At 40.6% G+C, this 22441-nt stretch overlaps 2 protein-coding genes across 2 annotated transcripts; one reads left to right on the top strand and one right to left on the bottom strand.

Moving 5' to 3' along the window:
- Positions 1-266: 266 nt before the first annotated feature.
- On the top strand, positions 267-2191 carry LOC307271290 (complement C1q-like protein 2; the record flags this gene model as incomplete). The annotated part of the gene is made up of 5 exons (XM_080053699.1): positions 267-280; positions 764-846; positions 1003-1113; positions 1224-1364; positions 1758-2191. The coding sequence occupies 5 exons, from the start codon at positions 267-269 to the stop codon at positions 2189-2191; spliced, it is 783 nt and encodes a 260-aa protein (XP_079909825.1).
- Positions 2192-7388: 5197 nt separating this feature from the next.
- LOC307271289 (lysophosphatidic acid receptor 6-like) lies at positions 7389-8219 on the bottom strand (the record flags this gene model as incomplete). The annotated part of the gene is made up of 1 exon (XM_080053698.1): positions 7389-8219. The coding sequence occupies exon 1, from the start codon at positions 8211-8213 to the stop codon at positions 7389-7391; it is 825 nt and encodes a 274-aa protein (XP_079909824.1). The 5' UTR covers positions 8214-8219.
- Positions 8220-22441: the final 14222 nt, after the last annotated feature.

Below are 22441 nucleotides of genomic sequence, written 5' to 3'. Positions count from 1 at the left end.
AAACCTAACCTGATGATCGATCTGATTCATTTTGACACCAATTCACACATCCTAACTGGTCACCTTCTTAGAGGAAACACTTTTTCTCAATTTCAAAGATTCTGGTGCAAAGTGCTTTGTGCTGGTAAACAACATGTCATTCGAAACTATTCACAGGAAGACAATGAAACTCTCATTTTACATGTGGTGGCATGACCTTGTCCTAGTCTGCCCTGATTGAAAAAGTTGGAGGAATTAGAAATATATCATGATCACTGAAGGCCTGCATGGCCTTCTCACTGTAAAATACATATATTGAAAGATAATATCTGCTGGTATAGAAAAGAATACTGTTATGTTCCTGCTGCTGATAATGTAATGGATTGATTTGATGGACACAAATCAATCTGGGCTCACATCACTGATAACTCTCCTGTTGCCGATGCTCATGTGAAAAACACAATCTTTTAATCATTGCACTTGCCAAGCAATGAGACAACATGCTATCTGTATGTGCTGATGGGCATGTCCACCATATGGATGACTGAGGATAGATGATACCTGACCTATATCTAAAACACAAAAGCCCTGGAGGGTGTGTGTATGTATGTATGCATGTTGGTGTGAGTGTGTCTATGAAGCTCCCCCTCCCACCCCCTTCATAAATGAAAGGTATAGATATATAATAACATGGGGGGAACAGGGAGGAGCCACGTTGAAGCCAGGGGAATAGAATTAACAGGACAAATATGTACATATATATACGTGTGTCTCTATACTCTAGAATCAGTCACCTTGTCACCTTGTCCCCTTCTGGAGGCCATCCTTCCATCTACCATCAACCAGGCATCAGCATCACCATGCGAGGTGAGACTCATTATAATTAGAAAACAAGTTGAAGTTCATGTGAAGATGGTTGAAACGTTTGAGATGTTCAGATGAAAAAAGGGTGACATGTTGTGTGTTTATCACTGGAGCCAATGTTATGATGATTGTCTAATGCCTGTGCTTTTCTTCACACAGCTATTGTTCTTCTGTGTCTGCTTGAAGCAGCGTTCGTCCAGGCCAACATTTTTGCCTGGAACGGACCTGACGAGAACAAGGATAGAGACACCGATCCCGGCACAGACAATGGTGAGAGATTTTTATAAAGAAAAATAAGTCCAATCATATAGGACCAACTGTATATAATCAGTGTGTTTGCATCCACTACTCTAATGTGCACCCCTTTTGCGTGTGTTTAGCATGTTTTACCGACCAGGCGTCCTGTGGCTGCTGTCTAATGCAGCAACAGATACACAGGATGAAGACCTTCTTTAACATGAGCCTCAATCATCTGGAGAATGACCTGACCAAAGCAATGAACGCCCTCGACAATGTCAGAGGTGAGACAAAGGAAGTGCATGGCTTTCACAAACTAGAAGAGAGTGAAAGGTATTAAAATATGAGAAAACAATGTAAAGATTTTTTGTCTATTGTGTCTGTATATTTCTCGTGTACAAGCATGTTTAACAACCAACATTAGTTCTTTTCTACACTCTGAACAAAATAATCTCAACTTCGGAAGCACTCAACTAAACTTTCCATAATCATTCCTGGCACTATATTGAAGGTTATTAGGCCTACATAAGGATTTGTTCCGATGTTATTACTTGTCTGATTGATGATTACATCTACTTCTTAAAAACATGCAACAAAAAAAAAACAATCCCATCTATAAAATGAAAAAAGGCTGCATCATCTCAACATGTGTCCTCTTCCCCACTCTGTCTCTGCAGCCAGCCGCAGTGCCTTCTCTGTGGCTCTGATCAGTGAAGCCAACATGAGATGCGTGGGGCCCTACCCCGTCGACAAGATCATCCTCTACCAGCACGTCTTCATCAACCTGGGCGACGGCTACAGCGCAGACACCGGCATCTTCACCGCTCCGCGCTCCGGTGTCTACAGCATCGCCCTCACCGTCTACAGTGACGCCGGGGCCCCTGGGAACACCCTGGCCGCCTGTGCCACTCTGCTGGTTAACGGCATAGTGGTGGCTGGACCCAGGGAGAATAACAAGCAAGACCAAGAGGATAGCGCCACCATTGTTCTGGCTCTCCAACTGAGCGCCGGGGACCAGCTGGCCGTCAACCTGCCCATTGGATGTTTCCTCTGCGACGACAACAGCCACTATAACACTTTCACCGGGTTCCTGTTGTATGCTACTGACTAAAGTGAGCAAACTAGTCCCTACTGACGAAAAGTGGTCCCGTTACTGACAACTTGTAAGGCTGATAAACATGAAATATTTCTGTGGTGACAGTTTTTTTTTCTTCATCATGTCCAACTTTCTTCACACCCAATGTTATCGTTTTACTGAAGCAAAGTGATAATGTAGGTGTATTTCTACTGTCCCTAGCCTTTTCAGAAATGAGCTCTCAAACTGTTGTATGTCTATGTCACTAATTGTCCATGTCCTTACTCACGACAGAGTCATGTAATACAGTTGGGTCTTTTTACTCTTGTGGCTACCTGCCACCTTCTGATTGTATGTGATGAAACTGTGATTGGAATGTGCAACCTATACCTGTAAAAATGACAAGAAAATAAATCAGGTCAGATATTTAACACAGAAGTAATGTTGTGAGGTACTTTGTTTTAATCTCCACAATGAGACACTGGGGAGCACTCACCTGGTTTAGCACTGCACTGTTGAACTCACAGTGGACAGTTACAGACAAAGTATTATAATTTCTTCGCCATACTAGCAGTGGCTCTAGGGATCACATCGTCCCAGACTGTGACATCACATCTGGCTGTTTTGTTTAGCTCACGTGTCACAACACCTGTGCTAGCGCCTGTCCTGTTTTTCTTTATTTGGCACTCTACTCCTGCAGAGTTAGAGCTTATTAGCCTGGCAAGACCAGCCTGATCTCACGCTAGCTTCACATATGTCTTTTGCAGATCAAGGCCTTTGCACACCGGGCGCGTTTTATTTGTGTGATCAATTTGCGCGTTTTTTAATAATTACCCAGTGTATACAGAGTCAATACAAGCTTTCATATGAGCGCCGTAATTTCACGTAGCGAATTTGCGGCTTTTATTTTTTCAAACGGAGTTCGATTTTTCTAGAACGGCGCTTCCGATAGTGAGACGCGTCAAAATTCACATTCCAAATTAGTTTTTTCTGCCGTTTATTCGCGTCGCGCCTGGTGTGTAAAGGCCTTCAATCTAAATTTTCTCTAATCTCTTTTGGGAGACAACCAAAAAAATGCCCGTCCAATCAGGGCCCACGTTCAGACCTAACGTTTGTCCCGTATAGTGGAAGGTGACTTCTGATTGGTTCATGTTGCCGTCAATCCAGCCCGGTGAGACCAGCCATACCTCACACGCTTTTTTCTGAATCCGTGTTGATGTCATCGACTACATGAACCAATCACAGGCAGCCTTCCACTAATTGATGAGGTCGGGCGCCTCCCAACGGCGATAAGATAAATGCCAGACTTAGGCTACTGTATCTGCAAAGAAAACCAAACGGGACGCTCCCACAACATCAGGCTGGTCTCACCAGGCTTAGAGATTATAACAATATGTAAGGTTCATCTAGAGTCATGGCAACAGTGGAAAGTCCCGATATGTATATTCAATACAAGTTGCAATTGCCTAGGGATCGAGACATGTTCTGATTTTTGCACCGCAGATGAGAATGGTAAAGAGTATATGGCTTCACATGCATAGCTTTTGCTAAGATCTGTGTCACAGATGGAAATTAATGAAACCACTGAAAGTCAGTTGCACAACGAAGGTAACCTAAATACTGTAAACGTATGTAGTTCCCTTCAGATCTGCCAACATTGTCCTATTAAAAAAGAAAGAAAAAAAAATCGATTTTTATTTGCACTATAAAACTTGAAGATGAATCAAAAAGGAGAGTTGTGCCATGAAAGTGAAATTTTTATTTATAAAACACAGCATATAATGTTTTTCCCCTTGTGACTTCTCTATCTCATACATCCACACACAACGCACAAATAGGCCTACTGCATGTTCCGTTTAACCCTTAGTTGGTCCATTTTACGGACATTTAATTTTTCTTTTTTTGGATAAGTTTGGTTGTGTTCATGCATATGGCATGAAATCTGGTAAGAAAGTGTATTTGTATATGATAAATGTTATTTCCAGCTCAGCTCTTACAGTAAGGCTAAAATACACTGTATACAAACAAGAGTTACATTCAGACTGCTAAGGTCCATAAAACGTCCATTAACACCCATTGAAACACCATTTTTTCAACGCACTGCCATTAAAGCATAATTGATGCATTTTTTTATATCTGGGTGTCAATCTGGGCTTCTACCTTGGAATTGATAATTTTTACTACTCTCCACCATGTTACGTCATTATGACCATATTTGGCATATGGAGAAAAAACAGGCTATTTCCACTAGATAGCACTGTCACAATCCCCCCTACATCTCCCTTTAGCTTTAACCCTGAGGAGTGTGTGTGTATGTGGGTGTGTGTGCACGTGTGTAAGGTTGTTTGTGTGTGTGTGTGTGTGTGTGTGTGTGTGTATCCATGACCTATGACATTATGAGCAAAAGGCTAGTGGTTTTCAAGTGGCACTGTTTTCATTTACTCGGAATCATCCTTGGAGAGCTGGGATGTTTCCTCTGACTTTCAGTAGTGGAGAATTCAGTTGGCCCTACCAACACCCATACACAGAGATATACTTCTGCTGCCACTGGAATGGTACAGGGACCCACCTGTTACGCGTTAATGGAGGTTTCAGACACAGTGTCTGTGTCAGATTCCTATTGCTCGCTATCAGAATCAGACTCCATCACTGTTTCCAAAGCTTCCTGTACTTCTTGTGTAAAGGCTCCCTCCATATTGCCAGGTAAGAAATAACTAGTTCCACAGTTTGCTTTGTATAAACTCTGGCTTCAATGGCAGCTGTGTAAACAGCTCAACGACTTGTTATGTGTCTCTGACGGCTGCACCTTCGATGTGATTGAAGATGACCCATGTTTTAACTTATTTGAAGCAGTGCACTGCACATGCTTGTGTGTATGGACCTCAGGTAGGTGTGTGTGCTGTGCATTTATACAAAGTCATCTTTAGAGGGATTTTGAATTTCTGAGTGAATGAAAACAGTGCCACTTGAAAACCACTAGCCTTTTGCTCATAATGTCTCTAGATCATGGGGATACACACACACACACACACACACACACACACACACACACACACACACACACACACACACACACACACACACACACACACACACACAGTCTCTCTCATACACACAACTTTATTTAGCCAATGATGTCCCTGTTACACTGTTCCTGGCCCGTTCACTGTTCACCGGATAATAACAAAAAGAGTGGAAAATGTACATGGACTGCAGATGAGGTTCTTTTCCTAACACAAAAAATCAATTTATGATTAGTACTGATGTTGGTTTAAAAATCAAGTCTAAAAAAGTTGGAAAAATATCGATGTATAATATTTTTTATAGCTACCTTTTTCAAAAGTCCATTTTACGTACCTTAGCGGTATGAGTATCAGTTTATTACAACTGTACAAACAATAATAATGCCTAAATATCTGTTTTGCTGCTCAGCATTGACATATCCTAGGCCTAATAATTCAATACAAAAAAAATTAGTTTGCATAGTATATTGAAAATAATAAACATTTTCAGTTTTTTCCTCCAAAATACGATGTTATCATGACCAAAATCTGGCAATTAAAGGGTTAACATCTTTTAAAATTCATGACTATTTTATATTAATAGTTATGTCAGATGTAGGGGAAAAGAATTGGCAAAAAAAAGTAAAAAAAAGATTGTATAACATTTTTTATAGCTACCTCAATGAAATGTCCATTTTACGGACCTTAGCGGTACGAGTGTGAGTATTTGACACTGCACAAAAAATAATAATTCCTGAAAATCAGTTTTGCTGCTCATCATTGACACATCACAGGCCTAATAATTCAACACAAAAAAAATTTGTTTGCATGTAGTATATTGAAAATATTTCATTTTATCAGTTTTTTTCATCTAAAATACGATGGCATCATGACCGAAACCTGGCATTTAAAGGGTTAACACCTTTTAAAATTCATGAATATTTTATATTAATAGTTAGATCAGATGTGGGGGAAAAGAATTGGCAAAAAAAAAGTAGAAAAAAAATAATGTATAATATGTTTTATAGCTACCTCAATGAAATGTCCATTTTATGGACCAAAGCGGTACGAGTGTGAGTATTTGACACTGCACAAAAAATAATAATTCCTAAAAATCAGTTTTGCTGCTCATCATTGACACATCACAGGCATAATAATTCAACACAAAAAAAATTAGTTTGCATGTAGTATATTGAAAATAATAAACATTTTCAGTTTTTTCCTCCAAAATACGATGTTATCATGACCAAAATCTGGCAATTAAAGGGTTAACATCTTTTAAAATTCATGACTATTTTATATTAATAGTTATGTCAGATGTAGGGGAAAAGAATTGTCAAAAAAAAGTTAAAAAAAAGATTGTATAACATTTTTTATAGCTACCTCAATGAAATGTCCATTTTACGGACCTTAGCGGTACGAGTGTGAGTAATTGACACTGCACAAAAAATAATAATTCCTGAAAATCAGTTTTGCTGCTCATCATTGACACATCACAGGCCTAATAATTCAACACAAAAAAAATTTGTTTGCATGTAGTATATTGAAAATATTTCATTTTATCAGTTTTTTTCATCTAAAATACGATGGCATCATGACCAAAACCTGGCATTTAAAGGGTTAACATCTTTTAAAATTCATGAATATTTTATATTAATAGTTAGGTCAGATGTGGGGGAAAAGAATTGGCAAAAAAAAGTAGAAAAAAAATAATGTATAATATTTTTTATAGCTACCTCAATGAAATGTCCATTTTACGGACCTAAGCGGTACGAGTGTGAGTATTTGACACTGCACAAAAAATAATAATGCCTGAAAATCAGTTTTGCTGCTCATCATTGACACATCACAGGCCTAATAATTCAACACAAAAAAAATAGTTTGCATGTAGTATATTGAAAATATTTCAGTTTTTCAGTTTTTTTCATCTGAAATACGATGGCATCATGACCAAAACCTGGCATTTAAAGGGTTAAAATCTTTTAAAATTCATGAATATTTTATATTAATAGTTAGGTCAGATGTGGGGGAAAAGAATTGGCAAAAAAAAAGTAGAAAAAAAATAATGTATAATATTTTTTATAGCTACCTCAATGAAATGTCCATTTTACGGACCTTAGCGGTACAAGTGTGCCTAATATTATAACGGGCCCTAAGGGTTAAATTACAGTTAATGCCACTCGTCTATTGTTATCGCCAGCTTTTGTTATCACCAGCTATTCTATTTCCAGCTAGAGATCCACATCATCTTTTCTCTTCCAGAAGCCATCGAAAGAAAAGTAATACAAGAGAGGATCCAGACAGCAGTTCACACTAGCCAGACAGAGCAGAGGTGTGTGAGCAGGCTTCCAGATTTCGAAGCGGACGCCCAATGTCACAGGCATGAAAATCACTGTGAACATTACGAGGTTCATGACGAAAATCAGCATGACATTCACCGTGTTGTTGACCCTGGCAGAGTCATTCAGACGTCTGTGGAGAGTCCAAGACACCAGAGCCGTGCTCACCACGTTGACTGCCAGCATGATCAACAATACCACCGGTGGAACACAATCAATCGCTGATCTATAAGGAATCCGATTCTGACTGAATTCAAAACAGGAAGATTCATTGTAGTCAATAAAAAATCTTGACATGTTCACACTCTCTGGGACGTTCACCGCCAACACAAACAGCCAAACGAGCGCGGCGGCTTTGGAGGCGTTGGAAGAGGTTCGGAGATGGCGTGACCTCAGAGGATAGACCACAGCCAGCAGCCGGTTCACGCAGATGAAGGTGATGAAGATGGAGCTGGAGCGGATGTTGTTGCGGAAGAGCATTGTGACACAGATACACGCGAAAGGTCCAAGAGGCCAGGTGCCCGTGGCGTAAAAGTAGACCCTCATGGGCAAGGAAGTGACCAACAGCAGGTCAGAGATGGCCAGGTTGACCATGAAGACGTTGCTGGGGGATTTGAGGCCGTGGCAGCACAGCAGGACATACAGTGACACGGCATTGAGAGGCAGGCCCAGCGCTATCACAGATCCAAACAGCAGAGCGTACGTCGGGTTTCTCATTACGGTTCCATTGCCACTCACAGCAGTTATGTTAGGCATGTTTTGCTAAAGTGAAGAATGCAGAAGTGCAGACGAGTGTTTGTAGCAGTGACAGAAAACCACAATGACTCCTCCTCCTCGCAAATGAGCTCTGTGTGAACAAACGCCAGAATGAGCACGTTCGCAAAAACGTTCATGAGGCAGAAATACAGACGTTCAGTTCACGTTCGCTCCCAATATGAACCAGTTCATGAACGAACGTTCAATGAACGCGTTCAGGCACAACACTGCCCCCCACGTATCGGAAGTAGCTGTGCAACATTATTTTCAAAGTATTTTCAAAGTCATTCAGTTATTATCCTTCAAGTGTAATTAGCAAATATTAGCCTCCATATTTGTTGACGGCTTTGAGCCAGGTGGTAATATAGTCTCAAACTAATTTCAACTCTGCAGCTCACTTAATATTTGGCTGCAGATGAGAAAACTGAACTCCAAATAAAGGACACCTCATATCAGTATCATCAACAAAGGCCTGGAGGGTGTGTGTGTCTGCCTGTGCTTGCTATTTAGAGATTGAGAGCCCCTAGTGATGAAGAAAAACATCTCCAGTTATAAAGGCAAATAGGGCGGACAATAAAAAAAATAGACAGACAAAGCCAGGGGGAGTGGATGTCAAAGGAGGAGGATTAAATACTTAGAGGTAACAAGGGAGGGGCTCTCCGATAAAGTATATACCCAGGACTTTTTGTCTCGTGCCCAGTCTACGAGCCTGCCATCCTTCTGAAGTCGTCACTGTTAAAACCATCATCAACATGAGAGGTGAGAGAAGTTGCAACTACAGTGGCGTAGTATTTGGTGAGGGAGATGCCCGATGCCGAATATATGCCCGAATATTTGGTTGCCCGATCAAAGGAGATGATCGGGCAACTTGGAATCCACATTGGCTTTATCCGACCGAACGTTCAGAAACAGTGAAAGTAAACCAGGTTAGAAATATCCTCATGGAAGATGGCTTGTTACTGATTAGGGTCCAAATCGTTTAAAATGTGGTAAGATAAATTGGTTCAGGTTTGAAAAAAGCAATTTCAGGAAAAATGTAAAGTGTAGTGGAGTAGAATTGTACGACTAAAATCCAGAGAAAAGCAAAGGTATCATATGCAAAACTTTTTCTCGGTTCAGTGAAACATGTCTTTGCTTATTTCCTCCACAGCTATTGCACTGCTGTGTCTGCTGCACGTCGCTCTTGGTCAGGGTCAGTATTCCTGGAATGGAGCAGCAGAAGATGGCGAAGTCTCCGATGAAGGCAATGGTGAGAGATTGTTTAGGAAATAAGTCAATGTGTCTGCAGCACAATCCAATGTATTGAAGTACGTCAATGCCTGAGTGTTCCTGTGTGTGTGTGTGTGTGTGTGTGTGTGTGTGTGTGTGTGTGTGTGTGTAGTATGTCTTCTGGACCAGGCGTCATGTGGCTGCTGTCTGATGCAGAGACAGCTACAGAGGATGGAGCAGTTTTTTAACCTCACCCATGGATTCATGGCTGAGGAAATGGATGAGGCAGTAACGACCCTCAGCAGAATCAGAGGTGAGCGACATAGCCGCCAGTCACGCTAACCAGGAGAAAGTGCAGAACATCAGCAAAGTCTCTTAAAGCTATAGTGTGTAACTATTTCATAAAAAAGAATGACGCTTACAGTCAAGTTTCAGGTCTTGAATCTCCTACTAAAAAAAGACATTGACGTACAGCAGAAGGTATGAAAACCATGCACCATCACAGAAGGCTTACTTCATGTAGATCCTTCCCACAGTGTTGTTGTAATTACTCAGAATTCCTTGGGGACAACAGATGTTAATCACTATAGCTTTAAACACTAGAAACTATCCAATCATAGAGATGGGCATGTATTACGCTAGCCTGACTACTTGTTTTTTTCCCTCTTCTCTGCTTTTTCCAGACAACCGTAGCGCCTTCTCCGTCGCTCTAAACAATGAAGTCAATCTCGACTGCTACGGCCCCTTCACCAGTGACAGGATGGTCGTCTACAAACATATCTTCATCAACCTGGGAGGTGGCTACGACCTGGATACCGGTGTGTTCACGGTCACCACCTCTGGTGTCTACAGCCTCTCCGTCACCGTCTACGCTGTTCGTATTGGTACCAACCTGGCCACGTGCGCCGTACTCCAGGTCAACGGCAAGCAGGTGTCTGGGCTCCTGGAACAGAACAGCCAGGACTTTGAAGACAGCGCCACCATAGTCGTGGCCGTTAAACTGACGGCAGGGGACCAGGTGGCTGTCAACATGCCCGCGCAATGCTTCATCTGCGATGGCAGAGGCCACTTTAACACGTTCACTGGTTTCCTGCTGTATGCTACTAAGTGAGGGCAATGTGGCTGCTCTAGGCTTTGTACCCTCTCGCTCGCCTCAAACCAATGGGCTGTTTAATTAGTTTGAATCTAAACAGGCATGACTTGTAGCCCCAAATCACTCTGATCTCTCATGCTATCATCCATACCAACACAATGCTGCCATATTGTATTCCATGATGCCTCACAATTATTCCAATAGATCCTGTCCCGACAATTATCAACATCAGCAGTTGAGGGAAGCCAAGTTTGTAATTCTACATTTGAAAGAAGCTTTTATGTCTTTTTTTTCCACATCAGGCTGTTTAAGCATCTTGGTTGTAACAGCTGTTGGTCTTGAAGTACTGAAATGATGTGATGTAAATTGTGAAATAAATATGAATTTAAAAAGAAATCTGTATCTGAGACTCACCATCAAAATAAACCACTTTTAAACAAACTAGTTGGGATTCTGAGTTACTTTATTTCAGCCATTGTTTCTCCATTAAAGAAACTGAAGGTATTGATTTTATGTCTATATTAATACAGATGCTGTTGACAAATGAGTTGGATTGTTTATTAAGGTGCACTGGTTGTTCTTAAAAATAAGTTTTAAGCTGTTTTTAGGATTGAAATATTTCTCAACTACATTTTGAAACATTGTATGGGAGCAATTATAGCCTGTTTCACTACCTGGCTCACAGCAACTTGAGATACATTCAAATGAACGCAATATAATCATACACACGTAATATAATCACTTATAAACAAAGTTTGATTCCAGGTCTATCTTTAATACTTATTTCATCCATATTTCATAACCTTTATTTCACCAGGAGACACCCATTGAGATTAAACATCACTTTTTCAAGGGTGACCTGGTCAAGACAGGCCGCAGCATAATAATACCACATAGTTACAGACACACAAGGACCAAGTTAATAGAATTAAAATAAAGCAAATTATTTTACATTACATCACATTCCCACAAAAAGTTTTACTTTGTGGTAAAAAACCTTCACCACTGGAGACCATGTCATTGAGTGAGATAGTGATTGCAAAAAATACTTAATACCAAACAAAATGTACCATTTAACCAAGTGGTTTATGTGGAGGGATAGTGGTATAGAAACCAAATTCCTTTCTCAGACATTTTTGGTGCATATCTGTTGTATAATCCAAACTATATTTAAGGAATACAATTCCTCAAATATAGCTGTACGTTCACGTTTTGGGTTTTTATATATTAGGGCTGTCAATTGATATGAATATTTAATTGCGATTAATGGCATGCTTGTTCATAGTTAGCTCCCGATTCATCGCATTTTTTCTGTTCCAAATGTTACCTTATTTGGATATTTTTTTATTTAATTGATCAATTTGTAATACTCTTATCAACATGGCAGTGGACAAATATTTCTGCCCTTCAAACTCACTTGAGTAACATAAACGTGGTAAATAAACAAGCACACAGGACCATTTGGTGATGTTGTTGCTTGCTGTAGTTTGGTATGGCTTTCCGAGACTAGTGATGTTGTAAAGTTTATTGTTTGACCTGCTCCCTACCAGTGTTTGAGCTAAACTAACCATGGATGAGCAACTTTTGCCCATTTCTATATATTAAAAAAAATGCACGCACAGTTACAGGAACGGTTTATTGTCAATTTTCAACTATTCATTTAACAGTAATGTGAACATAATGTGGGCAAAATTAAAACCTAGTTTTTTGGGGATCTCTCATTCTGTGAATCATTTCTACATTCAGACTTTATCCGTAACGAAAGAAGTGCACATGCCCGAGTCAGTGAAGCTAATTTGTGGCTTTCAACATGTCAAGTACAATGTCATCAGCACAAAACGTAATAAATCCTTCGAACTATCGTGCAGGTCTTCAGACAGTATGCTTGTCTGCTGAGGGCACAGACACCTCTTCCTAGACAATAGACGATACCTGAGCTGTAACCAACAATACACAAAGCACCGGGGGACATGTGTCTGCCAACTTTGCGATTTGAGAACGTGGGAGCACCTGACGATGAACGATGAAACAGTCCCAGTAATGCAATCATGATGGGGAAAAAATAGGGCGGACTATTACATATTAAAAAAAGGGACTCTGAGGGAGGGACTCTGAGTAAAATATATATCCATGAAACTTCCTCAACTGATCACTCCATCACTCCTTCCATCCTTCTGAAGCAGTCCTCATAAAAGCGTCAACATGAGAGGTGAGACTGATTTTATTTACAAAGGTAGCAATGGTTCAGATATACAACAATACATTGACAGGAAAATAATGCAAAGTTCCTTCTGGGTTCAATGCTCTTTCCCCCACCAGCTATTGTATTGCTGTGTCTACTGCATGTCGCTTTCGGTACGTCCAGATTTCTCTGGGAGCCACTGTCCAGCGTAGAACGAGATGAGCCCACAGTCAGTGGTGAGGAATTGTGGGTACATTGTCAGTATGTCTGCATCCATGCTTAACTTGAAGTGTACTGATGTGGGTTTTCTCATGTGCAGCGTGCACCACGGACCAGGGCGCCTGTGGCTGCTGTCAGATGCTGCAGAAGGTGCACAGGCTGAGCACGTACTTTAACAGCAGCCTGAATGAGTTGGAGGATAAATACACTCTAGCCAAACAAAGGCTAGACACTATTGAAGGTGAGTGACACAGCCGCGGGTTACACAAAGGAGAAGAGAATGCCAATCATGAATAAAGCACCCTTGCACACACACACACACACACACACACACACACACACACACACACACACACACACACACACACACACACACACACACACACACACACACACACAATTAAGGCTTGTCTCATTGTTAAAGCTGTTCTATGTAAGATTTGCGATAAAAAAAAAGCTATCTATCATATTATTTCTCACTCGTTTTCTCCACATGAACCATCCCAATTGAATTTGTTTTGTGACTTCTTTAAATACTATTTTCAGTCGCTAATAATTGGTTTTTCTCCATGATGACAGTATAAGTATACCGTCCATCTGCAACCACAATAACTCTGTCCGGAATTGCGGTAAAGCAAAGACGCTGTAATGACCACTTTCTACCAGAGGTGTCGCAACAACAACAAAAAAAACACTCCTAAAAGCAAAGTTACAAAGTACAGCTTTAAACGATACGGAGCGTATATCAATGTCTACTTTGCCAAACTTCTAATCCCCTGTCTCCCTCTCTGTAATATCCAGCCAGCCGTATCGCCGTCTCAGTGGCTCTGTTCAACGGGGATCGTTTCATGTGTTATGGCCCCTTCTCCAAAAACACCGTCATCGTCTACAAACATGTGTTCCTCAACGTGGGTGAGAGCTACAGCACAGAGACGGGCATCTTAACAGTCCCCTACTCTGGCGTCTACAGCGTGGCCCTCACCGTCTACAGTGACGCCGGGGCCCCTGGCAACAGCCTGGCAGCCTGCGCCGGTGTGCAGGTCAACGGGGTGGTGATGGCTGGCTCTTCGGACCGAAACACCAATGACCAAGAGGACAGTGCCACCGTGGTTGTGGTCCTATCCCTGAACAAAGGGGACAAGCTATCCGTCAACCTGCCCATGGGATGCTTCCTCTGTGATGCGAGCGACCACTACAACACTTTCAGTGCCTTCCTGCTGTATGTTACCGATTAGGTTAGGGAGCTGTTAGTGTGCCAAGTGTTGTCCTGCTAAGAAAAATAAATAAACTGATGGGTGAAAATTTGTCTGTGGTTAACTCTGAAAACCCTAATCTCAATCTGCTCTATTATAAATGAAAAAGGGGGTGCCCGGTTTTCAATCCACAACATCTGGATTCAAAACCATTTTATTTGAACGTTTACACAAGTCCAAGCATGAGGATATTTCTTTTGAAACATGTAATCTTTTCCTTGCTGAAATTATCTCATGTAACATTTGGGAAATATATATATATATATATATATGAAGCACAAATGCATCTTGTTTGTGGAGAGATGTGTGTCTACATTGAATAAATTCTTGACAAAAATAAACTCTTGAAATATTACCCTTACTTTGTATTTTTACCTTTTTTTATATAAAAATGTTATTTTACTTTATATCACATTTTTGATGACTCTCTGTATGAACCTTCCTTACAGCACATGAGGTGACATTGAAATAAAAGCCGGCCAGGTGAAATCCATCACAAAGTAGATTACAATACTATATAAAGCACAATGACTTCTTGTTAACGATTATTTGAGGCCTTTTAAGCAACATGTTCAAGAGTAAGAATTTACAGAACTTTTGACAATAACAGCCAAAGATTTATTTTAAGATAGTTAAAAATATAATTATTTAGAACAGACGAATGGGAAATTCACTCAATTACATTTGCAAAATGTTCACTGTCAGTGAGGTAAGTATACGCTGGTGATGGTCACTGCTGATTGAGTAGTAGGCTGCTGGAGTAAGATTACAGTAAAGCTGTATACGTTTAGCTTCAGTAACCATATAGCTAACTAAATGGCAGCCTAGCCCAAATCAGATGGCTATTTACAGGTTTGTTATTTACATACATCACTCAGCTTGGTAAAATCTGAAGATTCAATTCAGTATGTGTGTGTATTTATATAAAGGATGTTTAGCCATTGAGTTGGGTCACTTGGACGGGGGGAATACTGAAGGTACACGACAGCTGACAGGTCCACCCTATTTTATCAATGTATCCCGTATGCTAAGGCTCAAGCAACGTAACAAATAATATCAGTTTAAGTATTAAAGTAGTCATACAAAGATTGATAAGACACTACTTTAAAAAAAATATATTCTCAACTTCTTCACCAAATGAAAGTCAAGGCCAGAGGGTCAGCGAGGTCATTGCTTGTTAGATGGGAGCTGCATACAGCAGTGGTTCAAAAACAGGGCACAGGGAAATGGGACATGATGACTATAAAGCACGATTGGAAACCAACGTAACAAACACAAAGCTGTAACTGGTGACATTATTTATGACTGAATTGCACTGCAATAACTTCATATGCTTTCACTGCAATGAGAAGTCGAAATATCTACTATATGTACTGCATATAGGGGAGAACGGGGTTATATGTCACACAGGTTGATTGTCACAATCGTTTTATCTCGGAACCAGAATGCGCTGTCTGTTAAATTTTGGTATGTAAATATTCACAATTGAGATCAGAGGTCACCTACATAGTCTTCCTTGGAGTTAGACTGCTGAATTTGAGGTGAGAGGACTGTTTGTGTTTTTCATGTCAAAGTGAAAATATTTAGCTCCTCAGTATTTTTCTTCTAGGCTTTTACACAATGGGTTTATAACAAAACCCTAAATACCCTAAAAAAGTGTGAAGGGTAAGCTATAGTTTAGATTGTTGGTAGCAGGCTAATTAGTAGTCAGATTGTTGTTGGCCTTGATGCTAGCAAGAAATTCCAGTTGGGGTTGGTCGTCGCATTTTCTGGGGGGTTGGTTGTCACATGTTATCCAAAGGGTGCAGCCAGGAAAGGAGCCCAATAACAAAAGAAAATTTCAAGCTGTATCCTCACTGACACCCCAGATAAGGATAGAATAGAGCAGGAAAAGGCAGCTGTCATGCAAAAGAGAAAAAGGGCAACAAAATCAAAACGACCCAGTGCATCCCAATCTAGACCAGCTACCAAGGCTACTGCACCCCAGTGCACTCCACACCAGCTGGGGAAGAAGAAACAGAAGAGACCGAGACAGGAGGAGGAATCTTCATCAGATGAAGAGGATAGTTTGTGTTTGGTTTGTATGGAAACGTTCTCCAGCAGCCGTTCAGGGAAGGTAAGGGAGAAGTGTTGGATGTGCAACCATTGGGCACACAAGCTCTGCTTAGTTGGAGTGAGCAGACCCTACATTTGCCATCACTGTAACTCAGATAGTGAATGTGTGTAGCCTAGTTGAGTAGGCTATTATTGTTAGACCTATTTGTTTTGTTCTTTATGTTGTTACATACAGTAGGTTGGTCTTAATATGGATTTCCTGTTTGTTTATTCCTTGCTCATTTTGTGTTAAGATGCATAAAGTTATGTAGGCCTATTTTTCAACTTGACAATGAAATTGAACTTTCAACTTTAGTTCTGCTTTCTTGCCTTCTTTTTAAGATTATCCCCATTAAGATAACATCGTGACAAACAACCTCATAGTGTGTGATAACAGACCCCTTGATGGGGTTGGTTGTCACAATGTTTTAGAGTGTCTTTGATGGTACTGGTATTTCTTCTTTATTACAATAAGTTAGAAAAAGTGAGGAGTTCACATTTCAAGCCAACACCTTAAGCTTCAATGTAATGTAAAAATAAAGGATAAAGGAATGACTATTGAAAGATGTTGAAGTGATGAGCAATTCTCCCTAGAGTAAAAAGTGTGCCTACTAGCCCCAGTCTCCCCTACTGTATATAGTGTATATTTTTTAACTTTGCTTCCACAGGGTGGAAATTGTTTGTGACCTACTGAAATAAGGCATATGAGCGGCATACCGGCCAAAACCTTTGTGTATTGGGGTGGCATGTCTTGCCACTTCTGCTGTTACGTGTGCTCATCCCTAAATACATTCCTACACCACAGACTGCATATTAAAGAGGCCTAGTTTTTTTGTCTCTAAACATAGTTAATACTGCCTCCACATGAGAAAAATACTTTACATGGTTTTATTTGTGAGTTAATAACGAACATAATTCATTACTTATCAATAGCTCAAATACCAATTACAAAATGCAATATTACTTTATACACTTTGTAATGCTATTCAAAGTGCAACCCAAGGCAATTGTAATCCCTTCAATACTATACATATTAAGTCTTAATAAGGTCATTTTGCTTCTGTTAGCATTATCTTTTACACATACAGTAGAGGGATCATAAGGGCCAAGCAATGGATAACTAAATAATTTTCCTTAACTTAAGAGACCTTAATTCACAACGTAAAACTGTATCTGGATATTAACCCTCAACGCCAAAACATGGCCACTTGCTGAAAGACTGGCTTCATCACAGAAAAATGAACTCTGGCGCATTTCCACCTCCGTGTCAAACAGTCTCAGAAAGACAACCACTCCTTTGCCTTCACCATTGTGCAGTAATTCAAAGCTCTTGATTAAAATTACATCTGAAGTCAGGTCACAGCCCAAATCACTTTTGTCCCAGGTAAGGAAGGTAGGTCATCTCAAGGACTGATCTGTTTTGAAGAGATGTGTGCAAAACAGATATGAAACACCTGATACTGCATGACATCTATTTAGTGAGGAACCAGGTCAGGATACCAAGAACTCCATACACGCAGGTGGCCCAAAAAACAACACAGACAATGCATCATCCCCTGAGACGCACCAAACTTTAAAAAGATATTGTCAACACAGGAACCACCCTGTTATCCAATCGGACTAGAGGAAGAACAGGGACAGTAACACAACAGGGAAACTGTAGATCACAAACAACCAGAAAAGATAAATGACAAGCAGGAGCAGTTCTACTCGCAGCTGACTGCTTTGACCTCAGTAAGTATGTAGACTTACTAAGAAAACCTCCAGTACTATGTTTAAAAACTCACTAGTGGGTTTGTTCTTTATTGCATACAATTACATGTGTCAACCAGCTGTTTTGTGTTGAAATGTTACACTGATCCCCACATTATGAGGTGCATGCTAAGAATATCAGTATACTGTATGAATATGAGCGTGCTTTAGAAGTCCTTTAACTGCTCAGAAAGTCATTCAACTGAGCATCTGCAACTACACATGATCATCGTATTATATTATTGAAAATGATTGAATTTATGGTCCTTGATTTGAGATTGTGTTGTATTTTGTATTGGGCAGATTATTTAAATGTCAAATCATTGAATATATATATATATGTATCAATATAGCATTGATTGTATACATTCAACAAGACAAAGTGTAGTTCTCCAGAGTCTGTACTAAGGCACAGCGATGCTTTAAACTAAATGCTAACGTCAGAATGCACAGTGCTTACATGCTTTACCACATTCAACATCTTATTGTCAGGTTATAGCTCCATGGATGAGAGCCGCATACAGCACCACCACTCAGCCCTGCTGCCTATTTGTGTCAAAGCCCATTGACATTGAATTTTGGCCAAACAAATGTAGAACAACCAAATAATCAGGATCAAGGTGGCTCCCATCCTCTTTTGTTTTTGTCTGCGCGACATATTTTGCCCAAACAGCTCAGATGTCTTTCAGAAGCGTGCTTTCTTTTAATCTGTCTTTGAAATAAACACAAACAAGATGAAAGATGGCAACACCTAGCCGTTCCTTTTAGTAAGCTTTGTGATTTATCATAGATCAAATATTGGAGATATCATTCCATTCACATGAATATGGAGTCATGTATCTCCACCCACAACAAAACACAATCCATAAAGCTAGGTTTCCCACAATAGCAGGAGGGAGGGTGATGATGAGACGGCACAGTATCACTTCTCCCGTCACCTCTATCCCAGCATGAGAACCAGGCGATGCTGTATTTTGTTCTCAGATCTAGGTCTGCGCCGATGGACAGATAACACTTTCCTGATCGGCTTTTTTTAACCTCTTGCTATTATTACATCCTCCGGGAATCTGACAACAATGTTCTCCATATCAGTATTTCTTAGAGGCAGGTGTCGTCGAGATGGCCCTCTATGAATAGCAACCAGACACTGCTATGCTATCCCAATACAAGGTATTATGGTCCCAACAATAGGGGGCCGAACAGTGCAACCAGGGTCAGTTCTTGTTCTTTCACACCTGAGGAAAAAACATCTCCTTCACTGCATTGCCAGGGACGTATGTAGCTCCCATTGAAAGGAAGGAATTTGACTCAGGTGTGAAACGTGTGTGTGTGTGTGTGTGTGTGTGTGTGTGTGTGTGTGTGTGTGTGTGTGTGTGTGTGTGTGTGCGTGTGTGTGTGTGTGTGTACGTGTGTGTGTGTCTGAGAGAGGAGGCGGAGCTTCTGTCTTTTACCTCCTCTGGGGGAGGATCACCTGAAGTGCATCCATAAGACAGGTAAACCCATCCCCTGCTTAATAAAACTCTTACTCTCTTTCAAAAAACTCCACTCCACAAACTTCACGTAGACTTTTCAGAACAAGGAGAGGGAGGAACAAAAACAGTAAGTTTTATGTTTCTTTCCTAACATAGCGCTCACCAATTATAGCATTGGAAAATATATATATATATACAATATTGGATCCATGCGGGCTGTCAACCACCAACCAATTTCTCCTTATTATCAGGTGAAATGATTGGGTTACGTGGTTTTGTGACACAGAAGTGGGTTTGACATGTGGTGTGTGTGACACATCTGAAGTTTGAAGGTCGTTTTTGAAATGAGTAATTGTTACGTTGCATTTACTTCAAAGCAAAATGAATGGATTAATCAGTCATACTGTCTTTACGTTCACCTTTAGATCAATTATGTCTATGTCTATGCATTACTTTGAGCCTGTTTTGAGAGATTTCAGACTACTATGGTATGGGCTAAAATGAACATAGCTTATAAAGTTGCAGATTTGTTTGAGCTTCCGTTGGTGTTTTACTGGACAAATGTTGTCTAGACATATTGAAATTTATGATTGGAAAGCTTTCGTTGACATCAAGGTTTCAATGTATTTGCAGGAGACTCTATGAGTGTCATATCTTTATGTAATTTAAATTATTATCTTGAGAAGGTTCTCACTTGTCCAATGACCTGCATACCATTACATCTAGGCTGACAGTGTTGTTTAGCGGAAATGGTCGCCCTCAATCATTTGCATAGTATAAGATAATTAAGGATAACAGTAACATCCATCCATACTGGGTATTTGCGGACAGAGAGCCAACACAATGGGCTAAAAGAGGATCAGGTGGATTTCTGTGATTCTATAAATGTGTACACCTAAAAGAGAACCCCGAATCAATATACATTTAAAAAATATATAATTTACAGCTTTAATTCTGAAATTGTTGCAAAGGTAGCACGATTATAACAATTGCTGTACCCGAATTTCAATAATAAATGTTATTGAGTAAAGTCCAGTAAGTGATATAAGACATGTGTAGTCACTGATTTTACTTCAGAAACGTCTGAAAGATTAGAGAGGGTAGTTACCTGTAAATTACCTTGTGACACTGCTTTAAGCATGTAGCCATCTGGGTCTTTAATCATCCATAACTGATCCAAAACTGATTTATTTTTCTATTTCCAGATGCTTGTATTACCAGCTTTGTTCCTGCTGGGGTCGCTGTTTCTCTGTGGTCATGTGGAGGCCCAGTCCACCGCCGGTGAAGTACTGAGAGAGGCTGCACGTAAGCCACAATGCATCCTTTGAATCCTGCTCTTATCCACACAGTATATATGCATATACATTTAAAACATTAGTATTATCCAGCTTTAACTCCTTTATGATTGATTTCAAACCCAAATACGTGCTTTTTTATTTGACCTTAATCTACTCAAATAAAACAAACAGAGCAAGAAAGTTCAATTGCAGCAACAACATCCTTCTACCATCCATCCTCCATGTTGAATTTGTCTCTTACATCACCTCATGTCCCCCCCTGCCCCCTTCCTTCTCTTTGTCTTTCTCGCCATTCCTCCGTCCCATGCCAGTCCAACACGATGGACCTGTGACCTGCGACAATTGGAACTGCAATTGTACTTTCACTCGCCAGCGTGGTTGTTGCTGTGCAGCCAATGACATGTTCCAATTAGAAGAGCATGTCTTCATAAGGATTCATTATTTGTACGAGCGCATCTACACACTGCTCGACAGAGTAAAGGATCTCGAAGGTGAGAACACGTGCAGCGACGGATGGAGATGGTAGATTTAGGATTTTTTTAGATTTGGACATAGAGCTGTTATTGTACAGTACAATACATCTCCTCTCCTTTCTCACAGCTCGCCGCAAGGTTGCCTTCAAGGCCAGCATGGACCCAAACATCGCCATCGCAATTCCTGGATCTAGTGAAGTTTGTTTTGGTCCTTTCAATACTGACGTGCCCATCCCCTACTCCTCGGTCTCTCTTAATGATGACAATGGATTTAACTCTGCTTTGGGTAGGAAACACACACACACACACAGACAGACACACACACACACACACACACAGAGACACACACAGACACAGAGACACACACAGACACACACACACACACACACACACACACACACACACACACACACACACACACACACACACAGAACGAGTCAACCCAAATGACATTTGAAATAAAGCATGCATGACGTACATCTCTACACTTCCACTAACTCTTCATCTCCCCTTCAGGTATCTTCACTGCCCCATTGGGTGGTGTGTATGTCTTCTCCACAACGGTCTACTCATATGTGGGAGTGAATGGGCGCCTCTACCATAAAGTAACAAACCACAGATATTTGACAAATATAATCTCAGAATAGGTTCACAGGTGTTAGCAATAGCCAGTCATTTGTATCTTATGTTTGTGTTCTGTGGTATCCGTAGGTGAGACTGATGAAGAATGGGCAGGGGGTGGTCGGCGTTTGGGAAGCCAATCGAGAAGATGGTGAAGACAGTGCCACTCAGGTATGAGCAGTGAAAGATAATCTGATTGCTAAAAGAGAGCAAAGTAGGTCAATATGTTTTTGCACAAATGCTTGCAACATACAAATCTAGTGATCCAACAGGAAAGGACACTATGGAAAAGTCTTCCTTGTTAATTGATTTGGTAATGGCTATGCTGTGTGTGCGGTGTCAGGTGGTGGTGCTGGATATGCAGAAAGGCGATCAGATCTACATGGAGCTGATGTCCGGGAGGAAGCTCTGCCAACACCTGCAGTACAATATCTTCACCGGTTACATGCTGTACCCGCACCTTTCTGAATAACACAACTGCTGGAGATGTGGCCAACTTCGATATCCCGACTCCAGGGCCTCC

This window comes from Ammodytes marinus (genome assembly GCF_949987685.1).
Source record: "Ammodytes marinus genome assembly, chromosome: 3".
Classification (NCBI taxonomy): domain Eukaryota; kingdom Metazoa; phylum Chordata; class Actinopteri; order Uranoscopiformes; family Ammodytidae; genus Ammodytes; species Ammodytes marinus.
This window is presented reverse-complemented; position numbering and strand designations above follow the sequence as displayed.